General features: G+C 33.2%; 1 protein-coding gene across 2 annotated transcripts in view; it reads left to right on the top strand.

The window, feature by feature from the left end:
• CSMD3 (CUB and Sushi multiple domains 3) overlaps positions 1-24,254 on the top strand; it is a 931,825-nt gene that overhangs the window by 368,334 nt on the left and 539,237 nt on the right. For both annotated transcript variants that reach the window (XM_080646869.1, XM_080646870.1), the window contains 2 exons: positions 10,694-10,771; positions 17,645-17,732. In XM_080646869.1, coding sequence (XP_080502995.1) covers positions 10,694-10,771; positions 17,645-17,732 — 166 coding nt within the window. The remainder of the gene's footprint in view (positions 1-10,693; positions 10,772-17,644; positions 17,733-24,254) is intronic.

The raw sequence follows: 24,254 nt of genomic DNA, 5'->3' as shown, positions 1-24,254 counted from the left end.
TATTACCCTTTTATAATATAGGATTAAGAACTTCTGGTGAACAATGCTTTTGTTTTTCCTTTGAGTAGATCTTAGAAGCATGTATCTTTTAACATTAACTGGAACCATCAACTTATAACAATGACCTTGTTTCATAAATGATTTTTTTCAGATTTTCAACCCCATTACTCACTAGTAGTCATTAATCAGAAATCTTAGTAGCTTGTTCATTGTTTTAACATACAGCTTATCATTTTTTTTTTAGAGAATGGGTAAGAAAAAAAAAGGAAGATAATAACATGTACTGCAGTAAATTAAAAGGGAAGGTTTACCTTTAAAGATAGAAAATGAAACTGGTTTTGTGTGTAACTGATTTCTGCAAATGGTTACCAGAATTAATTATTTTACCTTTGAATCATATGGTCACAGTGAATGTGACGCTTGTGACTTTTAAATCTTTTCTCTTTTAAAAATACTTTGAAGGGGCTAGACATTCTATTTGTGCTCAAAGCTGGTGCCAGAGCTGACTCCTCTGCCTTTTGGAGTATGAAGAAATGGTCCTATGTCAGAGACATTTTTATCTTGTTCAGAATTATTTCAGGGCATTTTCACCCACTTTTGCAACAAGCTGCTTCCCTTGCATGTAGTGTTCTAGAGCATATGGCTGCCCTGCTGTGCACAGAGTGAAATCACAGCCTTAAAATTTTAGGAATAGCAGAGGCTTCATATGTGGCAGAACAGCATGGTGTTAGATTTGGGGTGCATTGCATAGAATATTTTTCTCTTCATAATTACACCATTGTATTCTAAGTTATGGGCTATAGTTTTTAGTGTTGATGCTTAATTTTTCTTTGTTTAAAATAGTCTTCAAATGACATTTCTTCATAATACCAAATGAGATTAACATGACAGAAATTCCTATATTGTTTTTATCCAGAGATAAGAGGTTCAAACTTTTTTCTTTTATTTGGGCTCACATAAAGGACACATAGTTCATTAACTCTCCTGAACTTTCCCATTAGAAAGGAATGCAGGCGATGATTTACTAAAATACTAAAATGATTATATGATGATTTGAATTTCATATAGCAGTTGGCTTTTGCTATGCCTTTTTATTTAACTTGTTCACTTTTTAATATAAAGTATTAAAAGGCTCCAAGCCATGCGATTAAACTTGGCACTATCTATACATAATCAATATTTTTATTCAATATTATATTTAATTAGTAAAGTTGGTTCTGTTCTATATTTAGTAAACATGCTTAACACATTAAGTGCCCAGCCTGTTTTGTCTTCCGGATGGAAACTATAGTGTCAGTCACTGGTGACTGACAGGGCACTTAATGTGTTAAGGTCAGATATTGTTGACTACTTAACTTTTGACATTACTGTTAGTTTGCCTTGAAAAGAAGAAATGAGGACAGGGTACACTAATCCCATCTATTTGTGGTTTTCTAGGATATGCACTTGGGAATTTGATTGAATATGTGCAGTGCTGGTATTCACAGCAGGTGGTGGTATAAATGCTAGGATTGAAATTTCAGAGTCCATAAATGAACATGCTTTGCTAACATATATGTGTAAGACCTTGAATTCTACTTAGCCCTTCTCTATTTTTATATCTGTAGAAAGGAGAGCAATAATCCCATTCTGAGTAGACAGTTGACATGGAGTACCTGTGCTTAAGGAAGACATCCAATAAATGATACTGACCCTTTGTGGCACTTTTACAATAAAAAGTATGTTCTCCTTATATAAAAATCTCATAAGGTAAAATATATTTAAACAAAGAAAATAGCACATAATTTTAAATATCTTAGGTATCTGTTTTTCTTAGAAATAAAATACATAGTTTAATGTAATTTTTTAAGAAAATTATGGAAACAACTAATATATACAGTTCTAGCTACTACTATTTATATTCAACTCATGTACAAGTTATACCAAAGTAATGTGTTGCATTCAGTTCATCTTGAGTTTCTATTAGCCCCATATTTTTTCTTGCCATTTTTACCCTTAGTTCAGTTACTCTATAACTTCAGTATAGCCAATTCACTTGACTTTCCTTTTACCTACTTTTTTCTTGTGAATTATCTTATGCTTGGGGAGATGGTTTCTAGGAAAGAGCAAATATGTGTGATATAGATCTTCAAAACATTTCCTAGGAAACAAGTAAACCACCAATGTTAGGATGATGAGTACTAGCCACCTATAATCTTACTTGAAAATAAGAATGGTTATAGATAAATTAAGAGATGCTGTTTAATATATAAAAAAATCAAACCTCTAACGATTTCCATGTAACAGTGGTTTATCCATCAGAGTCCATTTGGAAACAATGGAACAAGGGCTACTTCAAGGAGGGTTTACTTACAAGAGGATTATTTCTAAATGAATGGATGCAAGGGAACCACAAGGGATCATGCTATAACCTAGAGTAGCAGCAGCCAAGCTGTTACCATTCCCAACCCATTGGGATGAGGGGAGAGAGATGTTGGACAGAGAGATATGTATAGTTGGCTGGCTTGAGAGGACTCATTACCTTCAGTGAAGGGTCCTAGTCAATACCAGTCAATGTAATGATGAGGGACACTGTGAAATAATCTTACTTTCTTCCCACTCTCCATCCTCCTGTTAGAATTCCCCAAGGGACAAGGGAGTCTGTTGATAGAGTCTAGTGACTAGTGCTTCACAAACTTAAGTGTTAATAAGAATCACCTGGGGATCTTGTTAAACCATAAATTCTAATTCAGTAGGCCTGAGGGTGGGGGTTTGATTGTCACTGTTTCTAATAAGCCCCCAGGTGATGCCAGTGCTGCTAGTGCAATGCCACTGTTTGCATAGCAGGATGTAGCCTATTCATACCAACCTGCTGTACAAAGAACAAGGAGGAGAATAGGTCTAGAAAGGAATATGGGCAAAATAGAACATAGATGGGTTAAGACACGTGCCTTGCTGTCTTCAGTAGCCATGAATTTAAAAGTATAACCCTGCACACAGCTATGAGAGCCATCTCCACTTGTTTTAAATAGAATCCAGGTAATGATACCAAGACTTCTAGTGAAGAACTTGAAAAAACATAATAATCCAAAGTCAGAAGGGGTGAGGGGATATTATTATGCATTAAAGTAATTTTTCTGGATTTTTATTTAAAATTTCTTGGTGTACCAGTAAAATTTCTAATGGAAGAATATATTCCACTGCCCCGAATCTGATGATATTCATTATCTGTGGTCACTATTATTCAAGCAGTTACTTCTTTCCCAATTAGTGTTGTGCTAGAAAGCATTCTAGTGCACATATGTAGTCTCTGACATTGAGTGTAAAACAAGTATGTGACATACAATTAGTTCATTTATTTGTAATAAGAATTTTTAAAATTAGGCCTTTAGGTATATTTTTGTTGTAGAGATAATATGAGGACTTTTGCCTAATCTTCATATTCTCTTAAGGCATGCATGTGAAAACCAGGGACATACTTCGTATCCTCCCCCCAAAATGGTAGTCATTTTTCATGTTACATTTTATAGTGAAATTATCTTTGGTAAAAGTACCTCATAAAAAACAAACATAGAAATTATAAACAAAGCAAACAAAGCCATTTATGTTCAAAAGAATATAACATATCAATAAAAAAAAAAAGGGCCGTAAGGAAGTGAATGGAGGGGGGCCTTCATATTTAACTGGAGGACTAAAGATAATAAAAATGTTTATTGGAAACTGTGAGAAAGTGAGAATTAAAACTTAATTAGGTTAAAAGTCTGAGACAGTCTTCAAAAGTGTTAAAAGTATCTGCAAACCTATCAATGGTAACTCTTGGTATGTAGAAATTTTATTTGCTCATTGTAAGAATCCACAAAGAGAATATAAAACCCCCACATTTTTCATCCTGACATTTTATAGCCCACCATAACTGTAAGACCTATTATGCCAAGTATTGCAGGTACATCTGCTGGTATCTACATAAGTGTGATGGATTCCTGAATTCGTTTCATTTCTGGGAGAAAAAAAGCCTATATAAAAATTTTAGTCTTCATTTAAATATTAGTTGTGTGATTTTCAACCAGTTTTTTATTCCATCCACTTTCTTTTAAATAAAAAGTAACAAAACCAATTCAATCTCCATTTGTAAAATTTAACAATTTGATTTTATAAAATGTGATGTCTTCTTTTAAAACTCACCACTTTGTTTAGTTTTCCAAGCAAAAACAAACAAACAAACAAAAAAATTACACTTTTTTTTTTTTTTAGTCTAAAGTGGTCGAAAAATAAGATTCCAAAGATTGGGCTCTGGGCTTGACTAGACACAAACTTTGAGACCAGGTAACTTCAGAATCTTCTTTTATAAAAGTGAAAATAGGCCTGTTACATGAATACCTTAAAATATGCTGAATATGCATATGTTCACAAAACCTAATATAATTCACGGATGTTTCTTTATAGTCATACAAAATTTACTATTTTGACCCATGGATTTGGGATATTTCTAATTTTATATACAAAATATAATTTATGCCAGGCCATGGTAGCTTAGTGGTTGAGCATCAACCTATGAACCAGGAGGTCACAGTTCCATTTCTGGTCAGGGCATTTGCCAGGATTGTGGACTCCATCCTCAGTTGGGGGTATGCAGGAGGAAGCCACTCAAATGCTTCTCTCTCATCACTGATGTTTCTATCTCTCTCCCTCTCACTTCCTCTCTGAAATCAATAAAAATATATGATAAAATTAGAAGCCCAGGGAAAGTTTCTACACAATGAAAAAGACAACACAAAATAATTGAAAAAAGTTGTGTATATTACACAACCAATTGGAAAGGCCTCAGAAACTAACTATATCTTAAAATTGTAACTGATAATAGCAATAATGAAAATAACATTTACTGAACTCTTGCTATTTACTGATTCCTAGAATTTATGGTAGAATTTAAGCATAATCCTAGAATATATAATTGATTTTTTTCAACTAAAAATCAGACATCACATAAATTTTATATTTACATTTTATATTTATACATTATATAGCAAGAATAAATGCTAGCCACAAATTAGCATGTTAGCTTAAATAGAAGTTAAGACTTAAGAAAATATTGGAGTGTATGAGCCATATTACTTTTCTCTAGTGATTTTTTTTAAAAAAAGACTACATTATATTTTAAATAATTACAAAATTGAATATACATCATTTCTTGCTAAATTTAGTTCTAATTCCATCATTTTAAATTTGAGAAAATTTTGGATCTTGCATTATCTCTTAACATGTAAGTTTGAACAATTGAATCTTTTAGTGCTTTTGAGCATTAGTTGTACCACTACTTTTCTCATCAAACAATGGCTGGTATTTGTTGAAAGAATTATAAAGCAAATATCATTTTATCAGAAATTTGTAGAGAGTGATAAACTTTATGTGAAAGATGGTAAAGCAATCACCAAAGGAATACTAGCTAGCTTTTACTCTGTGTCCGTATAATTTCTTCATCTTTCTTCTTGTAAGGATAATATGGAAGGAGTGACCAAATAGTAGCCTCCATGATAAATATGTTCTAAAGAACTGTTTTGGTTGAAGCATATCAAGAAATCCTAGTCTAATATAATGCAACATATTGTATGTAGAAGCAGATAGAAGTTGGGATGTCATATAGTTTTTTCATTTTGAATAATAATTTTTAAATAAAAATTTAACATGAAATCAGTTTATTATTTATTAATTTACTTAGAAATAACACCTTAAAATGTGCTTTTAATTTCTAATGCAATTAATATTAATAAATATAAGCCACATAAACAAGAAGAAAAACAAAAGCAAAATAATTGTTTTGTTTTGCCGGTACAGAATATAAGAAAAGTGTTAAATTGTAATGTTTTTAAGCCCATAGCAGGGATCCACCATTTATTTTAAAAAAAAGATGAAACCTTATCCTCCTAACACAGTTACATACTTTTGTAATCACTAAACACATTTTAATCTTCAAGATAGAATTGAGAATTCTGATTATATTTGTCTTTTCTTCTTCCTTTGGTTCAGATTCTACACCTGAATACTTAGTGGTAAATGAAAGAATCTCTTAGAGAAATAAAACAAAAAATTAAACAATATACCCTGTGAATTATAAGACTAGAACACAGGTCTTCCAACTCTTAATCCAGTGGCGGAAATGCCACAAACATTACACTGACCTATGTTGGAGTTACTAGTTAGTGAGTCAGTGATAGATTACATTTCTTGTTACCCATTTAAACAAATTTATCAGTAGTGACATGTGCCATATTTTCAAATTCAAATACACATTAGTTTTAATAACTAAAATGAAAACTAAAAATCAATTTATCAGTATAGTTTATTGAGTATAAATATAAAGATAAAATAATAATTAATTCAAAATAACAAGTAGGGATTATTCATCCAGCTTTCATGATATCAAATGCAGTGGGAGAGAAAGGTATTATTGTCCATTTGAAAAGTTAAACAAACAAACATAAAACGACAATAAGATATAAACCACTTTCTAAAAAAATTATTTTTCAGAAAAGTTATCTGATTTAATCACACATTTGTAATGCAGCTATTGCCACTTGCAAGATAAGTTATTGTAAAAATAAATACTATAAATTTGGAAGGTTAAGATAAAATGAATATTGCATTGCATTCATTTTCTCTTTATTTGTGTTAGAATATCATCTAAGGACATGAAAGAGGTTGGGGATGTTCTGATAACATTTACTAAATAATGCCATAATAAATAAAGGTCTGCCAGACCTCTCCCCACATTATAAAATATTTCTATTATGCTAAAAAAAAATCATGTCAAACCTAAAAAGCAGTGAATACAATAAACAAAAGTGCTTAGCATTTGAAAACAAGAAGAAAACAAAGGAAGTGGAGGCTTGTGCATTTCTATGTCTTGCATTTAATAAATTTTATTAAATAATTGTTAGAACATATATACTTTCTATGGTTTTAAAAATAGCTTTGAATATAAAAATGCTTCGCCTTGAACATTCTTTATCAGTTCCCCCCTTCCTAATTCATGGTTAGTAAAGGAAATTCTTTCCCCCAAAATGCCTTTGTTAAGTGAGCCAGAATTTACAATATTGCATTTATTTACTCAATGGTACACTCATGCAAGTCGCACACATGTACAGTACTATCCCTTTGTTTCAGAAGTTTTCCCAAATATGTGGTGACGGAAGATGATTTGACTTTGGGTGATGGGCACACAATGCAAGATACAGAAGATACAGGTCCCCTATCATAAAAATGTACACTTAAAACTTACGTGATCTTATTAACCTATGTCTCCTCAATATATGTAATTTTTAAAAATGTAAACACAGTACACTGGAAGAAATTGAAACATAAAAGACCATAACATACTTTATCTTTATGATAAAATAAATTTTAAATGCTTATTACTGATATACAACTATTAAAAATGTCATTTTAATTTTGTTTAATATGATTTATAGATGCATTAATTGCTTGATAATGTCAATATTTAATGTATATACTGTGTAATACATAATAAAATTTACATTTTTATAGCATGTACTTCAGATTTAACATTTCATTGATACATGACTTAGAGCAGGGTCTTGCAATTAATAATTGAACTATTCATCCTTTTATATATTCAAAAAGAGGTGCACATTGTGTTCTTTCTATTGAAATTATAAAAGCATCCTAAGTTTGGATATATCATTTAACATTTAAAATTTTTGTGAATTTAAACTTTGTGTTATTTTCAATTTACTCCTTATCATCTTTTACAGTAGATACTCTCTTGGCCTTCCATCTTCTGCATTTGTATTATAATATTTATAATTTTCACTTTCAAAAATATTGATTTTTCTTTTCAATTTAAATTAAAAAATGCTTTATAAAGAAAACATATAAAGTTAAGTCCTTTTAGAACCAGGAAGTTATTTCAAACTTTTTGGTCTGAGGTGACACTTCCTTAGCTAGGTGTTGTCCCTAACCTCACCCAACCAAATATTCAAGTTTAGACGTAAGCACATCACAGGAATGTACCCTTTCTAGACACACACACACACACACACACACACACACACACACACACACAGCTTTTATAGTGTTCAACATCTCTTATTCCTAGTAACAGCATTATCCAACTGAGCTCTTTGACCATATGAACTTTTCTTCAATTTTCTTCTGTGGGCTTACAATCTTTTTTCAATTTTTATTTGTTTTTTAAAGAATCACAGATTTGTGTTGGAACTACCATGAAATCTTGAGATTCATTTGTAATACTTAAATCTTAAAATGAAGAAAAAATTACAGGTAGAATTCCTCCTTATAATACATGTTTGAATTGGCAGAAACGACAATTATGCTTCAAAATACAAAAATGCAAAGTTTGTTAAAAGGAATTTTAAGACAGCTAGAACATTCACAAATGACAGACACAAAATTTAGAGCAGTTGAAAGTTCCAGTAGAACTAAACTTTAGCTTCCCATAAGGTGGGTGTGTGAAAGAGAATTACAACAAAAAGCACAACTTGAGAGAGTTGTAGTCATTTTTACACTATAAATAAAGGGTCAGAAATAATCTCAAAACTGTAAAGGGACTGAGCAGTCCTCTAATCACAGCTTCTTATTTTTAAGAGAAGAAACCAAGCTCTGGCCTGCGTGTTGCAGTGGTTAGAGTATGGGTCCCTGTGCACCAAGGGGTATGTCAAGGGCAGGTATATGGTTGGTTTTATCTAGTCTGGTTGGAGATTGGCCTGTTGAGGTGCTTGCAGGAGGCTACCAATTGATGTCTCTCCCTCCTCCCTCCTTCCCTCCCGTCTCCCCTCCCTCCTACTCTTTCTAAAAAATCAATGGGAAAAATATTATTGGGTGAAGATTAACAAAAACTAAAGAAAGGAAAAAAAGAGAGACCAATGTAAAAAGGCAGATTTTTGTCTAAAACCACGCAACTAATACTTGCTAAGAATCAGGTCTCTCTCTCTCTTTTTAAATCCTTACTTGAGGATGTTTTTCCCCACATTGATTTCTAGAGAGTAGAAGGGAGGGAGGAGGGAGAGAGAGAGAGAGAGAGAGAAAGAGAGAGAGACATCCACATGAGAGAGAAACATCAATTGGTTGCCTCCCACACATGAGGATAGAACCTGCCACCACTTGCCCGTTATCAGGAACCAAACCTGTGACCCTTTGGTTCCCTGGGCCAACACTCTGACTGCTAAACCAGTGGTTGGCAAACCGCGGCTCGTGAGCCACATGCGGCTCTTTGGCCCCTTGAGTGTGGCTCTTCCACAAAATACCACGGCCTGGGTGAGTCTATTTTGAAGAAGTGGCGTTAGAGGAAGTTTAAGTTTAAAAAATTTGGCTCTCAAAAGAAATTTCAATCGTTGTACTGCTGATATTTGGCTCTGTTGACTAATGAGTTTGCCGACCACTGCAAGCCAAACCAGGCAGGGCAAGAATCAGGTCTCTTTAAAATACTGCTCCAGTGATCAGTTTCCTCTTTAAAAAAAAGTAGTATGGATAGATAGTTATCTATATATTTCAGTAGCCCATCAGATCCTGTCTCTACCTTTCTACTTTTGAAAATATTAACAAGAAAAAAATAACCATAAACTATTTAAAAACCAATAAAATATCCATAATTGTGTACAATGAAAAAGTGCAATTAGTGAAATGGTCATTTTAAACTAACAAAAAGCAGTTTTGTTTTTCTCAAATTTGGCATGAATAAAACCTAATTGCCTATTGTTTTTGCCCATTATTTCTACCGATAAGCCTCATAAAGAGCAATATGTAAAAAATTATAATTGGGGAAGTTAACTATATCTTGCATAGTTGTTCAGGCTGTTTTTTTTTTTTTTTAAAGAAAATGATATTTAAATATCTTGTTAGATAGGATTGTATAACTATTTTAATTAGTGGGGTTTCAATTAAATAGATTTTCTTTATTTTACTTGGTGTCATTAAATTTTTAATTAGTCTTCGGAACTATGGTTTATCAATTTTAAAAATGATATAGCAACTTTAATCAATAATTTTTAATTAAAAGGAAACAGTTCTTTTTTTCCATCCAAAATACTTTTAAAAATGTTTTTCGAAAAAGTAGTGGACATTTTAAGATTAACTCCAAGTAGCTATAATTCAGTTTCACAAATTTTAAACAGTATGGACTGATATCGATCATACTGTCAAAAGCAATGACTATGAGAGAAAATGGTTATTGGCAGAAAGGTTAAAGTATATTTTAATTTTTCCAGTTATGCCATTTAATAAATGTGTCCTAACATTTTAGTTAGGCTAAATCACCTAAAAATGCATTCGTTTATTTTAAAGACCAAGTTCATTAAATTCTTCACACTTTTATGTCTCAGTATTTTAATTTTTCCAGTTTAATACATAAAATTTGAAGAATTCAAGTGGTTTATAATAAAGTATTAATGTTTTGCTCTCATAAAAACCTTGAATGGTTTTAAAAAATACCTACACATATATGCAGGAGTCTCCCCATAGAACACTTAAAATCCTCTTTACTGCTTGGTATTTTACTACTTAGTGATTATATTGCTAATTTTTCTTTTCTAAAATTTTCTTCTGGGTTCCCTATATTAAGCTTAAGAAAACAGTTTTTCTTTTTTACTTGCATAAATCCATGCTAACAAAATTTGTTAACTTGAATTTCATTTTAAAATTGTATATCCTGATACATGTTTTTGTTTGTTTTCTTAACTAGTGAAAAAGGCCATAGATTTTAAATCTAGAGGATTTAAATTGTTTCCAGGGAAAGACAACAGCAACAAGTTTTCTATCTGTGAGTGTACCCCTTTTTTGTTACTTTCTCTAGTGCAAGAGTGAAGTTTGTGATGTCTGTGTTGTTTGTGTGTGTTTTATAAGTTTGTATATTTACCAAATTAACTGCATTAATATCTATATAACATGCATGATTTTTATTCAGTATCTTATTGTATTTAAATGTGTATTGAGTTAATGGATTAATATGATAAACTCCCAAGCTCAGCTTATTTCAAAAGGTAAATAAACTCTTTTAATTTAGTATGTTGATAGTACTCTAGTTTTGTAATTACAGGATGTGAGATTTAAAAAAAAAAAAAGGAGTGGAATCCTCAAATCAGGGGTTTCTTGTAGGAATTTTTGTTTCATCATATCTAAATTTCAACAAAATTACTTTTCTAAGGAAAGGCATTAATAACAAATTTTTATTTAAGGAAAAAATATATACTTAAATTGAGTTTAAATATCCAAACCTTTTAACTCAATAGTCTTTTATGAATTAATTATGATGCTCATCCATGAATCTTATTAAGAATCACTGAATGAGTGCAGTTATTTACATTACTGTACATAAACATATAAAAATTTTAGGAGAGGTATGCATTTTTATAATATAAATCAATTGCAGTTTGTAGAAATTCTTGCCTTGCTGTTTATACGGATAGATATTATAAATTTTGAAAGAAGTCATTTATGAAACAGCATCTGACTTCTACAATAACATGTTGGTAGTAAATAAGATTAGTTACTGTAAATAATGTGTTGTTTTAACAAGAGTATATTTTAGGATTGTTTTTTATTTATTTCCAAATCATCCGATAAAATTAGTTAAAACACTATTTCTTTAAATATTCATTGATTATAGTTCTATCAAAAAGTACCTACATGTTTATTGCTTTCTATATATAACAGACAGTGACACAAATTGACCAGTTACATCAATTATCTAAAAACAAATTTGGAACCTGTATGTTATAAAAAATTTTTTAAGTGTCATAATTTTAAAATGTGATTTTTATATTATGTTAGATTTGAAAATAAAAAAAAATGTTAGCTAGTTGTTGGAAATTCTTTATCAAATTGGATTATCTGTTGGGAAAGCACTAAACAGTTCATTTTAAAGTGTTTAGCTATATAATTATGACTTTTGTTATATATTTGGGTTCCAATCATCTTTTCAAGTTTGATATGTCAGTGTTTAGGGAAAACAAATAGTGCAATAGTATTTTCATTAATTATTTGATACATTCTGGAAAGTAAGATATTTTTCCTAGAATAGAAAATAAAAACAGAAAAAGTCAGATATAATTATTCTGACATATTTAATTTCATCATGTCGACGGGAAATAAAAGTTAAATGTTTGCAGTGTTAAATATTAGGTTTATTACCTTTATTTCTAATATTTTGTCTGGCCAATATAATTATTTTGGAATTATTGGTAGAATTATAAGACATGACTATTCACCTTTTCCTCATGTTGGCTACACTGTTATTTTATATGCTACCTGCTTTATACTTTCATATATGCTAGGAAATTCAAGCTATTTATACTAAAATATATTAGATTTATTAAGACAGTAAGATGTATGTAACTCCGTATTCTTGGTATATTGCCTTAGTGGCCATATATATTCTGTTCATTGTTTTTGTACATGGGTTATGAGGATAATCAAGAAAGGAAACAGACATAACAGTATTTAGGGGGTTTGGGGGTGACCTAGATTAAAAAAAAATTCTTTAAAGAATATTTGCTTTAAAATTTTCAATAACGTTAATAGGCCAAAAAACGTTAATATGAAACAACAAAAGTTAATTTACTTAATAATTTTATAACAAATTTTGTGCTTCTCTATTGCATTTTATGTGAAAAGAAAAATACTCTTGTACTTACTTATTTTTTTTGAATATAAATAATCTCACTTCAATCAAAACAAATTATGCCAAATTTTATAGTCACAAAATAACAAGCCATTATTTTACAATAATTTTTTATCTAATATTTAATCACTACTTTCAAAAATATATTCTGTATGGCTGTTTAGAGAAAAAAGATTATATTTCAATTTTATCATTATTATATATCTGTTATCAAATATGCATTGGGGGCTTCATTTCTTTGAGATCATTTATTTAACACAGGACCAAATAATTTTAAAAGGAGGCATTTTTATCTGACACTCACTTTCAAATGAAAAAAAAAAAAAGTAAAGCTTGTGGTCATTGTAAAAACAATAAATTCTGTTACTGGAACTGCCAGAAATGAGCACAATTGTGCAGGACATGAACTACACATACTGCCAAAGCATGTCTTTCCACAACAGCACCTGAAAAGTTTATCAAGAAACAAATTAATAAGAGGTCGGGAAGCTGCAGGTAGTCCTCCTGGGGAGCATTTGGTTGTTTAGATGGCTAATTCTGATTCTTCTTCAAACTTTAGTGAGTGAAATTAAATAGTCTATATTCCTCCTTTGTTATTCTTCATCAAAAAGAGTACATTTGCTGAGAAAGGAAAAATATATATACAAGTTCTTATACTTAAAAATGTGGGATTTAGTGAACTAGAAATCTTGCCAATTTTTCTACTAAATCCTTCTAGAATATTCAGGTGTAATAATAAAGAAAATGTGAGCTTCCTATAATGCATCATTTTGTTTAATTTTTTTTCACCTTCTTCAAATCCATAGTTTCATTCATTCATTCCACAATTCTGTTTGAGCTACTTCTCCATTGCAGCACCATGCTAGAAGGTAAAAGAGTGAATGAATAAAGTATAGCAATTCATAAATACATATAATAAAGACACTTAAGTGTTATAAGAAATGACAATTTATTTGTTTTTTAAAATGCTATCAATTTTGTCCTCGCTTTTGCCGCAGATGTCTGGGAAAAAGGACTCATGTTGAAATATTGATAATAGTAATAATACCCTTAAAGATCAGAGCAAAAGGGTATGCCTCATGGTGATGCTCTTTCCAAGAGGCAGCACCTTGTTCATGTATTTAAACTTTTAAGCAATACTCATGTTCTTACCATTCTGCAAGAAATAAAAGTGATCAACCGCCCCACCAGTGTGGCTCAGTGGTTGAGCATTGACCTATGAACCAGGAGATCATGGTTCAATTCTCAGTCAGGGTACATGCGTGGGTTGTAAGCTAAATGTACAGTAGGCAGCTGATCAATGATTCTCATCATTGATGTTTCTATCTCTCCCTCTCCCTCTCCCTTTCTCTGTGAAATAAATAAAAATATATTTTTTAAAAGTGATCAATCTGTTCAGTTACCTAAATAGCATTATGTAGTGGAAGCATCCGATTAAATGAATGCTAACTTCATTTGAATGTCTTGGCATCACTAGCTATGGGCAATTATGAAATATCTAAATATCAGATAAATAATCAATTATACATTTTATTCTTTATTTTTATTTTAAATGTTTTTAATCAATGAACATTAAATACATGTATCATGCAGAAGTTTCCTGTTATCTTTGCATTTTAAATTGAGGAGTCTTTTCCATATTGCAGACGTTCAAAAACGTTGGTCTAAAGGACAATCCCAAATAGACACAAATAATTGACAATTAAAATCGTAAGATCTGGAATTAACTAAGTGAAAATAGTTAAAGTAATATCTATGCTTTGCTTTTTAAGATAAAATGTCTAGAAAGTGTTTTCAGTTTTAATTAATGATGCTGTTTTGTCCTGGTGAGATTTCTAGACAATATATAGCGCTCAAGAGTTAAGAGTAAAATTTCTTTCATTAATCTGCTAAGGTTTAAACCGAGATTAAGCACTAACTAACAGTATGACTTTGGAAACATTTCTAACTTCTCCATGCCTCAGTTTCCTCACCTGAAGGGAGTGTATAATATTAGTAGACACTCTTAAGATTGTTGTGAAGAGTAAACGAGTTGATACATGTAAAGTAGATGTAGAATAGTTCCTGATACATAGTTAGTGCTATGTAGGTGTTTTACCTATTATAAAAATTTATACAACCTGGGCTTACTTTTTGAGGCAATAATAACAAAAATTGGAAAAAAATATGTTTTATTATTTTTATTTCAAATAATGTGTTGATAAAGTACTTCTAGATTATCAACACATATAATATTTTATATATTGTAATTTAATGTTATATATTGTAATATAATAAAGTAGGTAAGTATAGTCATACCACTTACTTTCCTTCTCTACATCATGTTAAAAATTATTTAGCAATAAAGGAAGATGCTTATTCTTATAGAATATATAGTAATTATTATAAAAGCCATTTAAAGATAGAAAAGATAGTGCTTCCCATAGAAAATACTTGACTCATTGAAAATCATATACAAGGATATAGTCATTAATCATACAACTAGGACATATTTACTGGTATGCTATTAAGTCCTTTTAGGCATTGTGGGTATATTAAAATAATTATAAGTATTCCCACTATATTTATCAGGGATATACTATTGTGTACCTATGACGAAAGAATGTGAAACTATCTTTTATAATATGATAAAATAACTTCAAAATTAACTATACATTTTCCATGTTATATAAAAGGAGGGATGTAAACAATCTGGAAAAAATGAAAGGTTGTATTTTGTAAAAAGTAGTACATGAGATGAGTCTTGAAAATTAAATAGGATTTTGACAAAGTGGAAGAAAGGGAAAACATGGAGATATGGAAAAGCACAAAGCATAGAATAAGCAAGGCTAACCACTTTTGTCACCATCAGACATTTTTGACCTGTTGGATATAACAAGTAAAATTGCAGAATGATAAAGAATCTGTTGCACTTGAATTTTGGACGTGTCTTGATGACCAGTGGAAAATAAAATTAACATACTAGAAATCCAGAATAATAGAATTGAACAGTAATAAAAACTGTGTTTGGGGAAGTTTAGTCCTCAAATAAGATGCATTGGAGCTGAGTAATAATGGAATCACAAAAGCATCCTGCTCAGGTTGGATTAGAGCATGCACGTGAGATGATAGTAAGAATTTTGTTGGTTTAGTATGTCATTGAAGGAACAAGAAAGGAACTTGGAAAAGATGGAAAAACCGTACATTCAAAATCATGAGCAAAGAGGTAAATTTTCAGGCTGTGAGGGAAATATAAACTATAGATAACTATTGGTCAGTGCCTTTGAATTTGTCCACTATATGTGATATCAACAAAAGTAACAGAATACCCCCCCCCAAAAAAAAAAAAACACAACAAAAAACAAAAAGTAAACAAACAAAAAACCAAAGACAGGTAAAATGGAATTAAATAGCAAGTCAACAGACCAAGGAAACATAAATATCACATGCTTTGCATGGACCAATGAATATATAATAAAGTCAGCAATAAGAGTATTGTTGGGCTATGGCTATTTAGGAAAGTGATTTTTTTTAGAATAAAGGACACAAAAGTAAAATTTAATATCTAATTGAAAATATGTCAGCTTTATTAGAGCCACGACTGTTAGGCCATCATCTGACAATTATCTTGCTATCTGATAAATCAATGTAAGCACATTGACTAGTCTGAACCAAATGATGCAGGGATCCAGTTGTTCTCAACATTGACTTTACATTAGAATCACTTGAGGGTTATTACAAAGTAAAAACAAACAAAACTGATGCCAGGATCCTGCCATAGAGTAAATATATTAGAGTATTTAGAGGTAGAAGTAGTCATCTTTATTCTTTAAAGAAAACTCTACAGTGATTTTAATCCATTGTGTAAGATGAGAACCATTATAAGGTTTATATATTTTTTTCTTTTCTGAAATCTCTACTGAAAGATACTATTCTTTTCTTTTTATAAAAATTAATTAAATTTATTGGATTAACATTGACTAATAAAATTATAAAGGTTTCAAGTGTACAATTCTATAATACTTCATCTTTATACTGCATTATGTGTATACCACCCAAGTCAAAGCAGATAAATTGATGAAGGGCAAAATAAAAGTTATTCTCCAGTTTATTATACAATTGAATTTATGAAATGATAACAGTCAGATATTTTCAAACTATCTGGTTTAATAATATTTACATTAAAATATCTATCTTAGGAATTTATCCAATGTGATCACATTCACTGAACATATTAATTAATATTTCATTAACTGGGTGTTCGGAAGAAACTACTGAAAATGTGTACAATGGCTAAGTAAAACATAGTCATGAAAATTCCTAGAGGATACGTCATTATTTTGCTTTTCAGCATTATGTTATAACTAGAGACCCGATGCACGAAATTCGTGCAAGGGGCTTGGCCCTCACAGCCCCGTCTTCATCTGGAAGGTCACCTGGAAGGATGTCCGGTCTAATTAACATATTACACTTTTATTATTATAGATAGATTCTAGGCTTTGCTTGGTAATTTGCAACATAATTTTATTTTGGCATTTGTAGCCTAAATTTGTAGACTAAATTGCTTTGTTATAGACCACATAAAAAGTGCTAATAACCTTAAACTTTTTTCATAGTGTCTTATTTTTCTATTGTACCTTTAGAAATAATAGGTATCCAAATTACAGTTATAATTGGTTATGACTTCTTTACTGCCAATAATTAATAGAAACTCTGGTATTGATGCTCTGGGAATACATATCCAGAGATTTCACAATTTAATGGTAATTAAAAATAAATTGTTAACTATAGATGTATTACTATAATAGTATGTCATTTAGAATATGACCATCAAACTTAATTATTTTAGGTATACAAATAGAAAAATTGGTTTTGCATTCATTACTAGATTATAGAATTATATTTTAACTTTGGATATTTAAACTGTAATGACAAAATGCAGTAATGTATTTTATGTAATTTTTAAAATTAATATCCTTACTTTTCTAATTATATAGGTTTTGATTCTTTTTTTCCTCTTTTCTGTTGTTACAGTAAATGAGGGAGGTATTAAAACAGCTTCCAATTTATGTCCAGATCCAGGTGAACCAGAAAATGGAAAGAGAGTTGGATCAGATTTTAGGTAATATTTAATTGTTTATTTCATTATTTTATTAAAGTTTATTTTAATTAAAATTTAATGTGTTACTATTAATGCTATTTCATTATTTTAAAGTATCAAATGAAAAAGCATTAAAGAGCTTTTTTGGAGTTGAAATGATTAATTTCTCATCATGTACTAAGGGAAAATCATGGGATTTGGATTTGAAAGACATGAGTTTGAATTTGAGTTCTACTGCTTATTAGTTGTCTGATATTGGGTAAGTCACTCACTTTTGTTTGAATTTCCTTCTATGCAACATGTAAATCAAATCTACCACATGTGATGGTGAGTTTCAAATGAGGTACTACTGCCTGTGAAACATTCCAGCAAACATTTTATATGTATTTTTTTGGAAGTAAACATAACTTGAATATGTTTTATCTCCATCTTAAAATAGTATTAATTTTGTTAGTTTTAAATTAAGTTACTAACAACTTGGAGAGTGTATGTTATACTTATGGTAGCCATTATTTTACATTACTAATAAATAATATTTTTTAAATCTTGAATTTTCAGTTGTCCTCTCGTTATAGCTTTTTACAAATAAAAATGTTTAAAAATCTATAAAATACTAAATGATACTAAGTGACTTATTAAAAATAAATTAAATTCTCAGCTTTGATAAATAAAATTGATAGTTTATAGACTACAAAATGGTAAGCATTTACATGCATTCTTTATTTATTATAAATTCCCATCATATATTTATTATTTTAGCCCCTCTTTACAAATGAGAAAATTGATGATCTGTTTACCCAGCTAATAACTTGATGGAACTGAAATTTGAACTCATTACTTCCTGAATCTAAAACCTGACCTTTTAGTCACTATATTACATTATATTTAGGACTCCAGTGGTGATGACAGTAAACTAAACAGATTTAAGATATATTTTGAAGTTAAAATTCTCAGTATTCAATGATAATTTGATGTAGAAAGCAAGAAAAACAAAAAATAATGCAGATACCTTTTTTTTCAGCTTAACATTGTTAAAATGGAAGTCCAGAGGTTTGAGGAGAAAAAGCAAGAGTTCGGTTTTGATATTGTAAATTTCAAGTGATTTAAATATTTTCAAGTAGGAATATTAAGTTTGTAGTTGAACATAATTGATATTCAGAGATTGTAGGGAACCATCAGCATTAGATATTGTAAGGAATATTAAAGTAACATGAGTAGATGACATTAATTAAACTATGTAGAAAGACAGGAGAATCTATGACATAGTCCCAAAAATCTATGCTATTTGATGATCTGATGGAATACAAGGAGCAATCAAATCATGCTTATTAGTGGCAAGAAAATAGTAGTGAGTGGAGCAAGAGTAGGAAGTCCTTTTGAAACAGATTCATAGATAAGTAGAAGAGACTGATGGCTGCCAGAGAGGAGGGGTTCTATGAGGTCTGGATGAAAAAGGTGAAGGGATTAAGAAGTACAAATTGATAGTCACAAAATAGACACAAGAATGTAAAGCACAGCACAGTGAATATAGTCAATAATATTGTATTAACTATGTATGGTGCCAGGTGGGTGCTGAAAATATCAGGGGAACACTTTGTAAAATTAAGGATTGTCTAGCCACTATGCTGTTAACCTGAAACTAATAGAAAATAATATTAAATGCAGGCTGTAATTAAAAAATAATTTTAAAAAAGTTAATACCTCCCCAAAATAAAACTAAAAATAAAAGGGTTAAAGGAATGTTGAATTAGTATTAAATACTAGAGGTCCGGTGCATGAAATTCGTGCATGGGGGAAGGTGTCCCTCAGCCCAGCCTGCACCCTCTCCAATCTGGGACCCCTCGAGGGATGTCCGACAGCCCGTTTAGGCCCAATCCTGCCTGGATTGGGCCTAAACGGGCTGTCGGACATTCCTCTCACAATCCAGGACTGCAGGCTCCCAACTGCCCACCTGCCTGCCTTCCTGATTGCCCCTAACCGCTTCTGCCTGCCAGCCTGATCACCCCCTAACCACTCCCCTGCCAGCCTGATTGATGCCTAACTGCTCCCCTGCCAGCCTGTTTGCCACTAACTGCTCTTCCCTGCAGACAGGGTCACCCCTAACTGCCCTACCCTGCAGGCCTGGTCCCCCCCAACTGCCCTTCCCTGAAGGCCTGGTCACCACCAACTTCCCTCCTCTGCTGGCTGGTCACCCCTAACGGCCCTCCCCTGCAGGCTTGATTGCCCCCAACTGCCCTTCCTTTCAGGCCTGGTCCCTCCCAACTGCCCTCCCCTGCTGGCCTAATCGCCCCCAACTGCCCTCCCTTGCAGACTTGGTCCCTCCCAACTGCCCTCCCCTGCTGGCCATCTTTTGGCATCCATCTTGTGTCCACCTGGGGTCAGTCATCTTTGACCACATGGGGGCAGCCATCTTGTGTGTTGGAGTGATGGTCAATTTGCATATTATTCTTTTATTAGATAGGATAGAGGCCTGGTGCATGGGTGGGGGCCAGCTGGTTTGCCCTGAAGGGTGTCCTGGATCAGGGTGGTGGTTCCCTTGGGGTGTGGGGTGGCCTGAGCGAGGGGTCTGTGGTGGTTTGCAGGCCAGCCACACCCCCCAGCGACCCAAGCAGAGGCCTTGGTATCTGGGATTTATTTAACTTCTATAATTGAAACTTTGTAGCACTCAGTGGAGGCCTGGGCCCGCCAGGGCTGGCAGAAAGCTTGGCTCCCTCCATTTCCGGGGAAACCCAAGCCTCCTGCTCTCTCCGTGGCTGCAGCCATCTTGGTTGGGTTAATTTGCATACTCACTCCTGATTGGCTGGTAGGCGTGGCTAGTGGTTGTAGCATAGGTATGGTCAATTTGCATATTACTCTTTTATTAGATAGGATTTTAGAATGATGAGAACAGAATAGTGTCTCTTAACTCTTCATCCCCACAAATGGAGGTGAGACTGGTTGTTGGATTGAAGTGCCAGGCTCTACCCTACAGCTACAAAGGAACTCAAGCAAGCCTTCCTGGTGCCCTTACCCATGTAATACTCCAGTTCTTTCTGGTATCAGGGCCTGTGCATGTCTGCAATTTAGCAAACATACAGGCAAGGGAAGGAAGTGAATATCCGCAACCATTTAGTGTCTCTTGACTCACTGATTTAGATCTTTATTTTTAATTTTTTAAAAAAGATTGAACAAGTCTTCCTCTAAAACAAGTATATATTATTGCAAGTGAAAGAGCATGGAATCTGGAATCAGATAGACCTAATTTCAGATCCTGTCATTCTTTTTTGACTTGGAGAAGCTAATTATTCTCCCCAAATTTGTTTCATTTTCAATACAAATTGAAATAGTAACACCAAATTGTTTTGCTATAGTGGAGGACTAGATAATCTAGCAGTCAAAAAATTGCCTAGTAAAGCACCCAGGATAAAGTAGAGATCAATAAACGATAGGATACTTCTCTGTACCTTTTTCTTCCTGATTTTCCTGTGATTTTTCCAATAAATTCAAATTTAAAATTATTCATTCTTCCCCAAATTCTGTAACCCATTGATTCTATTTCTTCAATATCATTAACTAATTCTCTCAAATTTTCATTGCCTCCATTTTACTAACACCCTTAAACTTCTCACCTGTACAGCAGCAATGGTCTTCTATTCTACTGTAAGTTGTATTACACACTTAGCTTTCAGATAGATTCCTATTGCATAACCACTGCTATTACAAAGCCTTGCATTTCCCCAGAGCTGATTGAATTAAGAAATGGTTTAATATCAATTATTACGCAGACGCAGACATATATCATATGTTAGCTTAAAAGCACTTGTAAGACTATTATTTTGTTTGCTACTTCTTAAAACATTCTATGTGTCAATATTTCTATTTTGCTGATGAATACACCTGTATATAAGAAGTTTGCACACTTAGCAATAGTAAAGACAGACCCTGAACCCAGGGCTCATAGCATGCTATTTGGTATTCTTCATGCTTATACATTTACATTCTAGCCTTTAACTTCCTCCTTAATATAGTCCAAAATCCAACTTTCTGACATTATATTTTTAATTTAATCACAGTGTGTTACAGAATGCTAAACTGTCCTCTCACAGAAAATAAATCAGTTGTATGATATTTATTTTTAAAAATAAGTGTAAAAGAAAATTCTATTCCCTTAAACTAGACAGTTGTTTAAGGCAAACTGTTCTTCCAAATGCCTCCACTCTTTATATCAGTCATAGAGCACATGCTATTCTCTTTCTAGAATGTGATCTTGCCAATATGGCCCTATAATCTATCCATTCTTCAAGTGGATTTTTATCTTTCTTGGTTTCCCATAATGTGTACTAATGTTCTTCTGGCTCATATGACATAAATAATATTCACATATGTGGTTCTGTTATTGCCATACTGGAATTTGTTCTATTTCTTGAAGGCAGATACCATCATATTATTTTTTCATCACCAAGCCAAAACCAGTTTATGTGCTTAAGAAATCTTACTGAGATGAATCTGAGTAAACCTGCATTGCAACTTTCTTCTCCTGTTATAAGACCTGTGAAGTTAAGATTTATCAGATTGTTATTGTCCATATGGAAAGCTATGGACCTCTTTAGAAGTTCTTTAAAATATATATTACCTATATCTGAAAACAAAGATTGATGAAAGCATAAATATTCTATTATTGCCTGGGCCCAGACTGTTCAGGACAATATGACCATATTAAAATTCACCCTTATTTAAAAAAATCTATTTTGCATTTTATAAATATACAGAAGAAAAACTGGGACTTGATTTATGAAAGTTATGCCAATTATGTTATCTAAACTGATAGTACATTTAGGAAATATGAAAATACAATGGCTAGGAAATTTAAAAAGAAAATAAATAACATATTACAAGACTTAATACTTCCACTGTGTATTCTTTCTGAGGGAATTAGCAGTTTGCATACACTTGTCTATTATCCTCATGATCTTCTTATTACTGAAGGGGAAAAACAAGTTGTTATTGAAATGTTATGATAAAAAATAATAAGAAAAGGTGATACAAGGAACTATTTGAAGGCACAGGTAATTCAAATCAAGGTAATCTTTCATTCTAATAAAGTTTAAGAAATATCTATTTACTCATAAATATATTTAAATATTGTATTTAGCCCCTGGCCAGTGTGGCTTGCTGGTGGAGCGAAACCAGGAGGTCAGGGTTCGATTCTCGGTCAGGTCACATGCCCAGGTTTTGGGCTCAATACCCAGTAGGGGGGATGTAGGAGGCAGCTGATGTTTCTCTCTCTCATCAATGTTTCTCTCTCTCCTTCTCCCTTCCTCTCTTTCTAAAACAAATCCTATCTAATAAAAGAGTAATATGCAAATTGACCATACCTCCACTACACCTACAAGCCATGCCCACACACCACACCCACCAGCCAATCAGTAGCAAATATGCAAATAAACCAACCAAGATGGCTGTGGCCAAAGAGATCAGGAGGGAGGCTTGGGTTTCTCCGGCAATGGAGGAAGCCAAGTTTTCCGCCTGCCCTTGCCAGCCCAGGCCTCCACTCAATGCTACAAAGTTTCAATTATAGAAGATAAATAAATACCAACAAAAATGGCAGCAGCCACGGAGCTGGAGAGAGCGGGAGACTAGGGTTTCCCACGGCGATGGAGGAAGCCAAGCTTCTGCAACCCTGGCCTGCTTTGGCCTCCAGTTAAGGCTACAAAGTTTCAATTATAGAAGATACATAAATCCCAACAGAAATGGCTGCCACTACTGAGTGAGCAGAAGGCTTGGCTCCACTCCAGGCTACAAAGTTTCAATTGTAGAAGCTAAATAAATCCCAGATACCAGGGCCTCCGCTTGGGTCGCTGGGGGGTGTGGCCGGCCTGGAAGCCATCACAGGCCCCTCACCCAGGCCACCCCATGCCCCAAGGGAACCCCCACCCTGATCTGGGACACCCTTCAGGGCAAACCAGCTGGCCCCCACCCATGCACCAGGCCTCTACCCTATCTAATCCTATCTAATAAAAGAATAATATGCAAATTGACCGTCACTCCAACACACAAGATGGCTGCCCCCATGTGGTCAAAGATGACTGACCCCATGTGGACACAAGATGGCCACCACAAGATGACCAGCAGGGGAGGGCATTTGGGAGGGACCAGGCCTGCAAGGAAGGGCAGTTGGGGGTAATCAAGCCTGCAGGGGAGGGCAGTTAGGGGTGACTAAGCAAGCAAAGGAGTGAAGTTGGGGGCGACCGGGCCTGCAGGGAAGGGCAGTTGGGGGGAACCCAGGCCTGCAGGGTAGAGCAGTTTGGGGAAACCAGGACTGCAGGGGAGGGCAGTTAGGGGTGATCAGGCCTGCAGGAGAAGGCAGTTAGGGGCAAACAGGCTGGCAGGGGAACAGTTAGGCATCAATCAGGCTGGCAGTGGAATGGTTAGGGGGTGATCAGGCTGGCAGGCAGAAGCGGTTAGAGGCAATCAGGAAGGCAGGCAGGCGGGCAGTTGGGAGCCAGCAGTCCTGGATTGTGAGAAGGATGTCTGACTGCCCGTTTAGGCCCGATCCTGAAGGAT

The sequence above is a fragment of the Plecotus auritus genome, assembly GCF_963455305.1.
Source record: "Plecotus auritus genome assembly, chromosome: 11".
NCBI classification, from domain to species: Eukaryota; Metazoa; Chordata; class Mammalia; order Chiroptera; family Vespertilionidae; genus Plecotus; species Plecotus auritus.
The sequence above is the reverse complement of the archived record's forward strand: the minus strand, read 5'-3'. Positions and strand labels throughout refer to the sequence as shown.